Source organism: Setaria italica, chromosome V, assembly GCF_000263155.2.
Source record: "Setaria italica strain Yugu1 chromosome V, Setaria_italica_v2.0, whole genome shotgun sequence".
Taxonomy (NCBI): Eukaryota; Viridiplantae; Streptophyta; class Magnoliopsida; order Poales; family Poaceae; genus Setaria; species Setaria italica.
This window is the reverse complement of record NC_028454.1, coordinates 33181401-33193531: the sequence shown is the minus strand read 5'-3', so window position 1 is coordinate 33193531 and position 12131 is coordinate 33181401. Positions and strand designations below refer to the sequence as shown.

General features: G+C 38.8%; 1 protein-coding gene across 3 annotated transcripts; it reads right to left on the bottom strand.

Annotated features, from left to right (window-relative positions):
• Positions 1 to 200: 200 nt before the first annotated feature.
• Positions 201 to 10968, bottom strand: LOC101777320 (DNA-directed RNA polymerase III subunit rpc3). Of its 3 annotated transcripts, none has more exons than XM_004969479.3 (15): positions 10752 to 10968; positions 10485 to 10629; positions 10292 to 10398; positions 9473 to 9560; positions 9183 to 9331; positions 8452 to 8598; positions 7302 to 7409; positions 6334 to 6433; positions 4777 to 4917; positions 4362 to 4399; positions 4172 to 4264; positions 3899 to 3982; positions 2378 to 2530; positions 651 to 769; positions 201 to 580 (listed from the first exon to the last, which is right to left on the bottom strand). In XM_004969479.3, the coding sequence occupies exons 1-14, from the start codon at positions 10818 to 10820 to the stop codon at positions 671 to 673; spliced, it is 1521 nt and encodes a 506-aa protein (XP_004969536.1). In that variant the 5' UTR covers positions 10821 to 10968; the 3' UTR covers positions 201 to 580; positions 651 to 670. The 3 variants fall into 3 exon arrangements, with proteins under 3 accessions (XP_004969536.1, XP_004969535.1, XP_004969534.1); XM_004969478.3 differs by having other exon boundaries at positions 657 to 769; XM_004969477.3 differs by having other exon boundaries at positions 201 to 769.
• Positions 10969 to 12131: the final 1163 nt, after the last annotated feature.

Genomic DNA, 12131 nt, shown 5'->3' with positions numbered 1-12131 from the left:
TATAGGACAAACCATTGTACATTGTACAGGTTACCTGTTAAATCGTCTCAAGATTACGTATCAATGCATGAGACCGCCTATTAGACGACACCAATGTACCTGCCCTAACAACAGTTTCGAGAAAACGGAGAGAGCCCAGTTGGACAATGGAGCAAAATTTGCGCGTGAAACTTAACTGACAAGGGGAACAAAAATTCGGCTTTAAACCAAACAGTTCGGATTTCCATTTCCACTTTCAAACTGGACGCTATGACAGCGAGGACTCGTCGAACAACTGAATGCACTGAGTTGCACAACCATGAATCATCCATTCATCTTCATCAAAACCCCAACACAAACAATTTTGCTAACTCAAATGAATTGACATTACCACGCCTGTGCATTAAACAGATGTGGTAAATGCAACAGAAATTAATGTACCGGCTGTCTGAGAGAAGAAACACACTGACATGACACGAGTACCCAAATCACAATTCATTTGTATGGTATATAAAAGGCCGAACACAGCTCCCAACTTCCTATGGTAAATATCGCATTGTATCGGACACCATAAAATGAAAGAAAAGTATGGAAATGGCATCTGCAAAAGGGGTAAGCTAAGATATTCAGTCATCTAAGTTTACATAGTAGGGCATGTTAGTATGACATACCAGCACCTGTTCCTGTGTTCTCAAAAATCATGGAACAGCATGAGGGACTCATCATGTCTAGCGAGAGCTAGGATCAGAACGTTCCTTCTGTTCCGAAGCTTGGTTTCATCCTTCTCACCCTGAAATACATTGTTTTTAAGCGATGTATGAGGTTCAGATGCACACAGCAGTGTTACTCTAAATACAGTTAGTCTGATTGGCTAGTGTCTGATTTTGCATCAATTGCAATCTAGTACATTAATTCTGAGTTTCATCTACATGTCTCTTGTCTCACATATAACTCGTTTTGTTGTCGACTAAACACAGGGAAGATCAAAATAAGAAAAGCCAAACTTTGCAGGTTATGGATGATGACTGAAAACAATGGTACTCCCTCCATTCCAAAATGTAAAACAACTTTAATTGTCCTAAGTCAAACTTCTCTAACCAAGTGAATTGAATAATACATCTACAACATCATATTAATTTCAAATTTATCATGACATATGTCTAATGCATTTATTTGGTATTGCATGTGCTAATATATTCTCTACAAACCTAGTTAAAGTTAGAAAAGTTTGACTTAGAACAAAACTAAAACTGTCTTACATTTTCGAACAAACCGACTAATAAATTGATAAATCTACAGGTTGCTATTCTATGCCATGAATTTTGAATGGCACTACTAATTCCCCATTGAATAAAATTGTGCATCCAATTGTTCTTTGAATCAATACATTATTAGCTAGACAAACTTTCACAGTTCTGTCCCTATATGACAGGAAAGGAAATATTAATTTTCGAACTAACTTAGAGGGCTACTTAGATGCTCATTTCCCTGTTCCGCACTTGCAATCACCACTGTATGATTTGGCATGTTTTTATGTATGCACTTGTAAAATCATTTAGTTCCAATGAAATCATTAACTTGTATAATCTACTTTATATTTGTTAAGTCGAATTCCGTTGATCAATGAATGTTGTTTTTTTATCCCCAAAGATACGCTCCAAAGTATGATTTCTTTGTTCAGGCCCTCTATGTCCAAAACCTAAATCCGCGGCCACTGCTTATTAACTAGTGAGAGTGACAGCCTGACACCAAGCAATTAAGTTTATGGAAATACGATTCAGTAATGAAACGGAAAATACACAATTGTAAAATAATTTGGCATGTTTTCATGTTTGCACTCTGAACATATCAGGAATACAGCAACCGGTCCTGAGGTAGATCTTGAAAAGTAAAGAGAGTATGCAGCAGCATGACATAGTTCCTAAAACTTGAACGGATGTCATTTGGGCCACCAAACTTGAGAATTGCACACACATTTGCATATAAGCATCAAAGGCAAGTATAAACTTAAAATTCAATTAGCATGAACTAATGCAATGCAACAATGATCATGTGTAAGCTAGAGTACAGCTTGCTACAATATATCGAAGGGAAGATAGTAAGATTCATTGAAATGCGCATATAAAATACAACATGCAGTCAAGCAACAATTCAGATAAGCCAAGGCACTATATAATCTGCAGTTATCATTTTTCTAACGAAAATCTTGACCTTTGTTAACCCACTTATAAAGTCAGGGATCTAAACATGCATTTCTCATCTTTAGGAATGCAAGTGAGACAAGCATGCCAGCCTAGGAACTTGCAATGCAATTACTCTAAATTAAAGAATATAACTTCAGGTACTACAAGTTACTACAAGGAATTACTGTAGTTGCGGAATATGAATAGTAGCTAACCTCAAGTAGAAGTTCAGCCATGCAATTGACCAGCTGGCGCAAGTTTAAAGCAGCATGATAAAGTTGATCTGTGTAGTGTTCCCGATATGTATTTTTCACTCTCCAAACAAAAAACTGTGTGTTTCCTGTTCCTGATGTCGCAGAAGGGACTCTCTGCAAAATGATTGACTTATCTTGTCAGCAGGAGCAGTTCTTTTGTTGTGTCTATGTATATGGAACAATATGCTTACAAATATTTAACTCACTAGTACTCAACTAAATATGTGGCAAGTGTAACAGTTCAGCAATTGTCTTTAATGCTGAACCCATGCTTCGATCAGGTCGAAGTATTCTGAAACTTTTGCTGATAAAATAACATCCTATTTTTTCACTCAAAAAATTATATCCTATTTGGCGAGGACTTAGTACTGATGGTAAGGCTGACATGTTTGCAGAAGGAACTGTTACTTTGTAATCTACTAGTAAATCATTAAGAGCAAACAAAAGCATAGAAAACAGTGATAATAGAAAAAAACTAACATTTCCTATTTTAGCCTTGAGCTTTAGGAACTGGCAGTTGGGCAAAATCACTCACATGATTTTTTTGTGTTTAGCTCACTGATTACCTAAATATAGTTGCTAGCAGAACAAATTCAACCATCTATGCTATTGTGGAACTTTAGGGTGGAAGAAGCTCTATGATTTCTGGGTGTTAAAACTTACCATACAAGTCTCCATGTAGGTTGAGTTAAAGGTTTTGACTTTTCAGCGACATTCACAGAAGTGAGCCTCTTGGAAAAGCAATGGCTAGTCCACAGGACTCATACTACTTCAACACTTGGTTGTTGGACCCTGGCTCAAGGGATTTCTCTACCCCTTCTGACCCTGAAAAACCAGGATCACCTCATGTCCTTAGATATCAAACCTCCTCCGTCCACCATAGAACAAACAAAAGATATGGTTGTTGGACCTTGGCTCAAGGCATTTTCTCCACCCCTTCTGACCCTGAAAACCCAGGGTCACCTCGTGTCCTTAGATCACTAACACCCCCCCCCCCCCCCAACACCACCACCCAAAAAAACACCCACCACACGGCACATGCACACCAACACCATCTATTGAGCAATGATGTGCGCATTGTGAAGATTTCTAAAGATGATAATGTAGCCTGCCTAGTAACATCCATCGAAGTATACCATTGTATGATACACATGTAAGACAAAACAGTTTGTAAGATTTTCTTCACTCCGAACTACTCATTCTATTTCACAATATTTATCCACAACCACCTGTGAAGACCCAGTGGTTGGTAAGAAAAGGCTAGAAAGAAATGTCCTATTAAATGATATACGTCTTTCACATCATTAAAGTAGGGGCAGAGAGTGAAAACAGTGCAATAAGTAACTGTTATTTTCTTCAATTGAAAAATATTTTCAAGTAGCAACTCCAAAGTAAAGGGACAAAAATATTGTAAAAAGGATGGGATTAGACAAAGCTTGTCTAAGCAAGAAATGCTTCATGCGTAGAGTTTATGCAACAAACCTCTGAATCTATGTATTCATCCTTCCAAAGTTTGTATAAAGTTTCATGAACAATCTGCTTGTCTAGAATAGTCCTGTCAGTAATCTGCAAATTTCAATGGAAGCCCACCATTATGCACTGAAGTTGGTAACAGGTATCATGTTGTCTAGTGAAAATGAAAATAAAAAAAAACATGAACATACCAGTGTAATGAAGACCAAAGCATAATTGATGCATAAAGTGCAACTGAAAACATACAAGAGTACAATTTCATCTGCATAGAAAATTACTTACTTCATCGGTCTCAACTGCACAGCCTTGTTTCAGCAATAACCTAAAGATTGTATAGGCTGCTTGACCATGTTTCTTTTTCACAAGAGACTCTACCTATATGCACAAAGACAGGGAACCAACATGGGTCTCATTTACGGATATTTGTGTAACCCTAAATAATAAACAATGAAAATGTAAAGCAATCATGTACCTCATCATTTCTACATGTCTCGACCAACTTGTTTAAATCTGCAAAGAACATTACAACTGTCACGCAAGAGTCTTACATAAATTTTTTTGTAATGTCAGGGCTGATATAATATCATAGTGAAAGTCCAAATAAAGCATTATAGGCAAATAGCATGTTAAGTCAAAACAACCAGGATTTGGGTCAGCAACCTCACAGGCTAGTTAATTTTGAGAGCAGAGTTAAGGTCGTATGTACCAAATAGTGATACAAAACTGATGCATTAAAGTTTTCATCATATAGGAATTAGATCAGAGAACCAGACAATTCCTGTATACTGGATGCAACAGTCCAGTCTCCAGATCATGTACAGCAAAATAATTTATATGAAATGGATGAAACGAACTTATGCACAATAGTACAACAGTATAACTCTTACCGAATGCATATTGTTCTGGGTCCCTAGTGGTAGAAATACACTCTAGATCATTCAATACACTTATTATCTGATCCAATGTCATTGATGAGCCTCCTTCCTTTTGTCCTACTCTCTCCAAAATTCCATCTATTGGTGATGTCACTGCAAAAGTCAGAAATTCAATACTCTGGCCACAAATACTTGACACTTTGACCAAAATCCAATCAGACTTTTGATACTTTGTCCATCTATTAGCTTTCAAAGTATTTAGTTTGGAAACAGAAAACGAAGTTCATATATGTAGATGTCCTAAGAAGCGCTTTAACTAAATCCATCTAATTCCAAGGAGGTATCATGGTACATAGTGAACCAGCAACAACATCTCTCAGACATTCTGTGATTACTATTTTTGAAGAACGTACAGAATTAACATCAGGAGTTAAATTTGTTCTCTCTTACATACCTTTTGAATTCAAATCCCCCACCCCACAGTGCCCCAAAAAACACCCACCATTCTAATTGTGCAGAGTTAAGTGAGGAACACATAAGAAACGAAATTTAAGGGTTTAGGGAGTCAGAAAAATGACGAAACAGCACAACTTTAACAAAGGCAATACCAGTGTTGAACTAACTAGTAGTCACTTCATTTCAACATAGTTTACCAGTTTATCGGGCTTCTTCATTTCAGAACAGTTATCCTATAGAGGGATCAATATTGTAATTATTACTGTTTTTCCAATCCTACACCTCTGCTACTAATAATGATGTTAAAGGTGAGTGGCCCCATATGTCTTTAATAATGGTCAATACCATTAATTATTAAATTCTATGCCTCCTAGGTCTTTGCATATAGGGTAGTATTTTGAAATGGATTAAATGTATGACATGCTCCAAGTATCTGGTTCATAGAAAACACTTACAGATAAATAGATTCAAATGTCAGCTTAATGAACAACTATCACGTTGTGGTTTACTATAAAAACAAAATTGTTGCTCTTCGTGAACTCTCATCTAGTTTTTAACGAAGGCCTTGTTTGGTAGGGCTCCAGCTCATAGTTCCACGTTAGACTCGGAGGTTGTAAGCTAAAATGAAGTTGTATAATATATATTTTTATTCTAAAATAAAAACAAAATGATTCACTAAAACACTTGCTGTGTACCCACAGCTCCAGCCCCACAAATTCTTGAGCTACGAATACCCAGCTACAGGAATCCTTCAAGCTGGAGATGTGGACGCACAGCAAGTTTTTTTGGCCTGATGGCTCTGCAGTCGGTACCATGCGGCAAGACAACAATTAAGAACAAAGAGATTCGTTAAAAATAGTCTACCTTGACAAAGTATACAGGAGAGCTATTTAAAAACAAAAGTTGGATTGACCTAGGACCAACCATGTGGCTTTATATTATACTATATAGGCACCCAAATTCACCTTGACAAGGATTGAACTTGTTTGGTCTGGGTGTACATCCACACATTCAATGAACTGAGCCAGGCTCAGCTCCTGGTAATGTAAAATCATAAGACTGTTATTTCAGGGTCTAGTATTCAGAGCATTTGAGCAAGATATTCGATGTTACCAGTCTTGTTGTCGTTGTCCGTTATATTGGCCTCCAAAAATGCTTCCCATATAGCAAGCGTGCTAAGCTTCAGCTTTGTTTTCTTTCGCTCTGCACAGAACTTCAGTACAAGAAAGAATAAGCAGTAGGCATTGACATAGTTCAAGGTCATGCTTCTCTCAGCTGCACTGAGCATATAGACAAACAAAATATATAATAAATGTGGTGTTAATATTTTTTCCTTCTTTTCCTGTACCCTATGCATGTATAGACAAATAATATTAAAGAACATGTAAAGCTAACAGCTTTCTATTTTGAAATGGAGCTGTTCAGAGGATTGTTTTACAAACAAAAAACATAATAATAATTTTTCCTTCAACTTAACTAAAACAAGGAAAGCAAGACGCGCAGTGCAAATACACCCAACTCAGTGGTCAGTGCCACATACGATAAAGCATAGTCTTTACAGAGAGAACCGAGTAATAGCTCAGTTGGTAGAGACTCCAGTTAAGAGGCCACTCACTCGGGCCCAAACCGGGTGCTCGCAGATCATGTGAGTAAAGCCAAGGGGACATATCTGGAGGATTTTTTAAAAAATTCTTTATAGAGCAACAAAGTTCGACTTACCTACCTCTGATATGCAATTAACATATATGAATTTTTATTTTGGTAGTGCAAAACTTTTTCTGTAGTTTCATCCTGTTCTTAATTCTATTTATTGATATAAATTCCAAAATATTCAGCCGCTATTGTTTCTAGGAAAAAGTTGTATTGTGCTGGCACGTAGAATATATTAGTTCAGAAAATGGGCATTAGAATAAATAGGACTGCATTTAGCTAGACTAGGATTCTGCTTCAAGAAGTCCCAATTGCAGACATGGAAAGGTAGGGAAGCACAAATGCACATGGGAAAAACACTACATAGATATGCTATATAAAGTAGTGCTACGAGTACATAAGCCTGTTCAAGAAAAAAAACGAGTTCTCACCTTCTTCTTTAAACAAAATATGAACTTCTCAAAATTTGCCCGCCAAAGTACTTCATTTTCTGCAATTATTGATTCCTCTTCATCTACTTCTAGGGCTTCATGTTTCCGCTGAGAAAAAATAATTAAGATAATTAGCGGATGATAAACAGAATAGAATATTTCATACATATTTCAAAGAGTGTAATAGTATGTAATGTAAGCCAATTATGCATCCTTTAAAGCTTTCATAAAAAAGAAATATGATATAAATTTAAAAAAAAGATTAAGATAATTAGCAGATGATGAACAGTGTAGCATATTTCAAACAGTGTAATATTATACAATGAAAGCCAATGGTACACATTTAAAGCTTTCGTAAAAAAGAAACATGATATAAATCCTAACAAAGAAAAGGTTCCATCTACTCAACTAGGTGGGCCACAATGATGATGTGTGGCTGAAATATCTCAGAGAAGGAGAAATACTGTAATCATAAAAACAAGGGAAAAATCTGTCCAAAATTTCGTGGATACTAATTAGAACTACATCCACACCATTAAATGAATTTATCTGCAACTTATCCAGAACTTAATTTAGCGAATCTTCTGTACAACTAATAAGTAAACCTATGCCAGAAAATGTACTATCTGGGACAACTTTAAGCTCAAAATAAGAAAGGGGACAAAGCTCATTTGGATCCATACTTAAAACAAATTTAAGTTTTAGTGTTTCACAAGTCTAGGTATCCTCTAGACATGCCGTGCAAACATGTTGGCTAATCAATCTAAGTTTTCATTAATAAAATAAGTATATCTATACCACTAAATGTGTTATCTGGTTTAATTTTTTCTCGAACACGCACAAGAGCTGTGTGTCATTATATCTAAGAAGAAGGTATCTGGGACAAATTTAAGCTAAAAAATACAAAAAATGTTTGGACAACAAAAACATTGCTCATTTGGATTTATCTCTAAGTCATATTCCAGCTTTGACATCTCTGAAGTATATGTCGTTTTCAATTATAATAACCTGAATACCATGTTGCTTTTTCCAGTTTAACAAAAGGAAGGCAGAAACAGGATCAGCATAGACATTTTGTTTTGTAAGCATTAAACCACCACATGACAACATAATGATGACTGATTAACTATAACTGAATGGAGCATAATACCTTGCCACCAGCAACAGCATGATGATGATCATCACTTGCATTTGATGACCCTTCCATGGAGTATGGGATCTCAGAAAATCTTTCAGCATCAGATAGAGCTGCAGTACGGATAATTTTCTGCTCAAGTGAAAGAACCGCCTCAACAGTCTGTCCCAAAGATACATTTGTCAGCTCACCCAACCAATCATCGTGTATATATATCAAGATCAAGACTGTGGTATTAGGGGGGAAAACAAAAACCAGCTTAACATGACGAATGCAGTTAAGGACAAGATACGTTTTCATCAATAGCCCAGAATCAAAGCAAGATGGGCAACTCCTTATCGTGTGGGGGCAATAGCATGCTATTTCCTTCTATCCCTGCTCTCATCTACTGTCAGTCATGACACTCCTTAACCAGTGATCTAAAATATTTGCTTTGAATGCTCTTTGGCTATGTTTAGGCTAGTCAGTTTTTATCATTCCCTGCAAGCACTATCAGATGCAAGTATTTCGCAATACAGATCCAAGCCAACAATGCGCACAAACAAAAGAGGCTCAAATGCCTTCTCCATTACAGTATTAAAACTGGGGCACTCGATGGACTTAGTGAAACAACAAATTCCAAGAAAATAGAATATTATTGTAAAACAAAAGGAGAATGAATCATTATATAGTATGGTAGAGTATGTCAAAATCTAAAGATGCAAATTAATACTAATAATGGCCAATAAGGAATAAAAGTTACTTACTTTAGGAGCTCGCTTCCTTGTGGATGTAGGCTGTTCATCTAAAAGTGGATCAAAAAAAGGTTCCGGTTTTGGGCAGCGTTCCACATAATGCGCATATACAAGTTTGTTGAAGTTCATTCGTATTTCTTCCCTTGTTGGTTTGGGGCTGCCTGAAACATGTACTGACTCATTAATTGGAGGAATAAACTTGAAAAAAAAGTCACAGACACTGAAAAGGGTCAAAGTTCAGACAATAAGAAAGCAAACACAAGCAAAGAATGGTCACATAACCACTTCAATATAAGACATACCTTCTGGTATTTTAGAGATTGCTCGCTCCACAAGCTGATCAAATGTTAGCCTACCATTCTGAAGTAATCCTTCGAGAAGAACTTCTGACTGCAAGTTGCATAACGTGATCAAAATGCCAACGATGACTCAAATATGTTGGGACCTAAAGTTACAGCACATTATTCTTTCTGATAGATAACTAAATGAAATGAAAGACATTTCAGTGGCAGAAGTGGCACATCCACAAGCAAAGTTGTATATTATAACCATGTCCGTCATTTCTCTTTGCAACTATCACAAACCCAACAATTGCAAAAGAGCATGACCAATTAAATCAAACAATTAGGATGACCATTATAAGTTGCATTTTCTAAGGTTAATCAATCAAATCAAACCTATATATGGTCACCAACATGCTTTCTACCAGTTGTCACGACTCACAACAACAGGCTTAGGATACAAATACAAAATTGGACTAATATCTTTTACATACTCAAGCTTTACGTGTAGGGATCCCAGAGCACCAATTCTGACTAATCATGCACATTCTAGGTTGTTTAGCATGTCATAACAATCTTCAGTGTACCGCTCAGAAACTCAACTGACCCATACCACTACTATGGAACATTAATCAAGGTGAAGATGCATCTAACAAACAATCACATTCACCACACACTGACGATTTCAGCAATTAGAGAACAGTGGCGACTGACTCCAAAATGACCCGGCAATTTAAAATGTATCAGCATAAACACGACTACAAGACTGACTCCAAAATGACCCGGCAATTTAAAATGTATCAGCATAAACACGACTACAAGCAAACTCTTGTAAACTACCTCTGGAATATCCACACGGACAACAGAAAGGAACTTTGAGAAGCGCAGCCTGTGCAGGACATTGTCGAAGATGGCCAAGTAGACCGTGACCGTCTTATCGCCGCTCCCTGCAAGCCGCCCAATTGTGGTGTCAAAGTCTGGCGCGGCGCATCAAATCAGATTCCACAAGCGAGGGTTTCGCAGACGGGCTTGCCTCTGGGGGTTGAGTAGGCTTGGACGCAGTTGTGCTGGATGAGGACGAGGAGGGAGTTCTTCACCTGCCCCGACGAGAGCCCGAGGCGGCGGACGATCTCCTGCAGCGACAGCGCGCCGTGGCGCAGGAGGCAGCCGCACACCTTCTGCGAAAGGGGAATCGGGAGGGCGGGCGTAAGGGCATCGCAATCGTGGGCGCGCACGGTCCCTCGGCGAGTGCGACGGGGTGGGGAGGGGGAGGAAGAGGAGGAAGCGGAGGCGGGCTTACGGATACGAGGGGGCCGAAGTGATCGGAGATGATGCTGACGGCGAGGAGGATGCCGTGCTGCGACACCATGGCCGCGAGCCGCGCGGCGGCGCGGGAATCGCTGGGGTTTTGGGTGCGAGATGCGGTGGCCGGTGGTGGTCTCGCCGCGCCTAAACCCTCGTCCAGGGGAGGAGGATGGAATGGGGAATTTGTGGACGGCCAGGATCGGGTGCGTCTTGGACGGCCGGTGATTGAGGAGGTAGCAAAGGATCACCGGCGGTTTGACACGCTCTGTTCGGTTTTGGTGGCGTAGGCCGGCTCGCGTTGTCTCGCTGGATCGTGGGACCCACTTGCGACGCTGTGATTACCTTTGGTAAAATTTCCCCCCTTCTTTACGCATTTCTTTTCTTTATTAACTTTAATCAAGTTTATAGACAAATATTAACATCTACAACATCGCGAAATCCACCATGAATTGTGCATTGATAGCGTGTTTATTTGGTATCGTGAAAAATTATATATGTGTTTATATACTTGGGCAAACTTAGATACGTTTGACTTGGAACAAAATTAAAGTGATCAATAATTTAGAAATGAAAGTATTATGGATCAGAAAGAAAAAAAATATAATTATCGACGTATGGATGAAAGTTTGAACTCTAGGGAGACGCATGACATGATGGACACATAATAATGCAAAAATTAGTAGGAAGTGGGTTTATACTTGGCATTTACTAGAGAGAAAAAAACACCTTTTAACCGACGTTCCACAAACCGGTGATTTCACAAGCGCAGCAATGGTGTCGGCCATACATACATGAACCCACCAGAAGACTTATACGGACCCACATCAGGAGACGTATACCGAATTATATCAGGATATGGAGACTACAGTATAGAATGGCGTGGTCTACATGATCTACCATGAGACTAGCCATAAACATGGGAACTACTCTTCCGAATTAGAGTAGAACTCTGTAGTCGTATCCGACTAATACTTTTGTAAAACAACTACCATATAACCCTGCTCCCGAAATATAAGGGCGGGCAGGGATCCCCTCTAGACAAGTTCAATCGAATACAAGGCAAAAAAAACACACAGGATGTAGGGTATTACGCGATCTAGCGACCCGAACCTGTCTAAATCGCGTGCTTACGTACACCATCAAGCTCCTAATTTCGACGACACCCACCAACCAAAACTCTACCTTGGGTACTTTATTGGTAGGTTACCAAGTTAAAACACCGACAAATGGTGCCTACAAGCTCTCTATAAGCCTCCACGCAGGAAAGAGTCTTGTGTTTACAAGAAAGAAAGTGGGAGCGGCGTGGGCGGGGAGCATGGAGGCGGCGCGGCCAACACGCGGGGTGGTGTGGGTGCGGCGCGACCAACGCACGGGG

Excerpts from the sequence above, each read along its gene's own strand:
- LOC101777320 (XM_004969477.3), bottom strand. The coding sequence starts at position 10,820 with ATGGTGTCGCAGCACGGCATCCTCCTCGCCGTCAGCATCATCTCCGAT. Across the intron at positions 4,400-4,776 it reads CCCAGAACAATATGCATTCG|ATTTAAACAAGTTGGTCGAG; the intron begins GTAAGAGTTATA and ends TGTTCTTTGCAG. Across the intron at positions 3,983-4,171 it reads GTGCAGTTGAGACCGATGAA|ATTACTGACAGGACTATTCT; the intron begins GTAAGTAATTTT and ends TGAAATTTGCAG.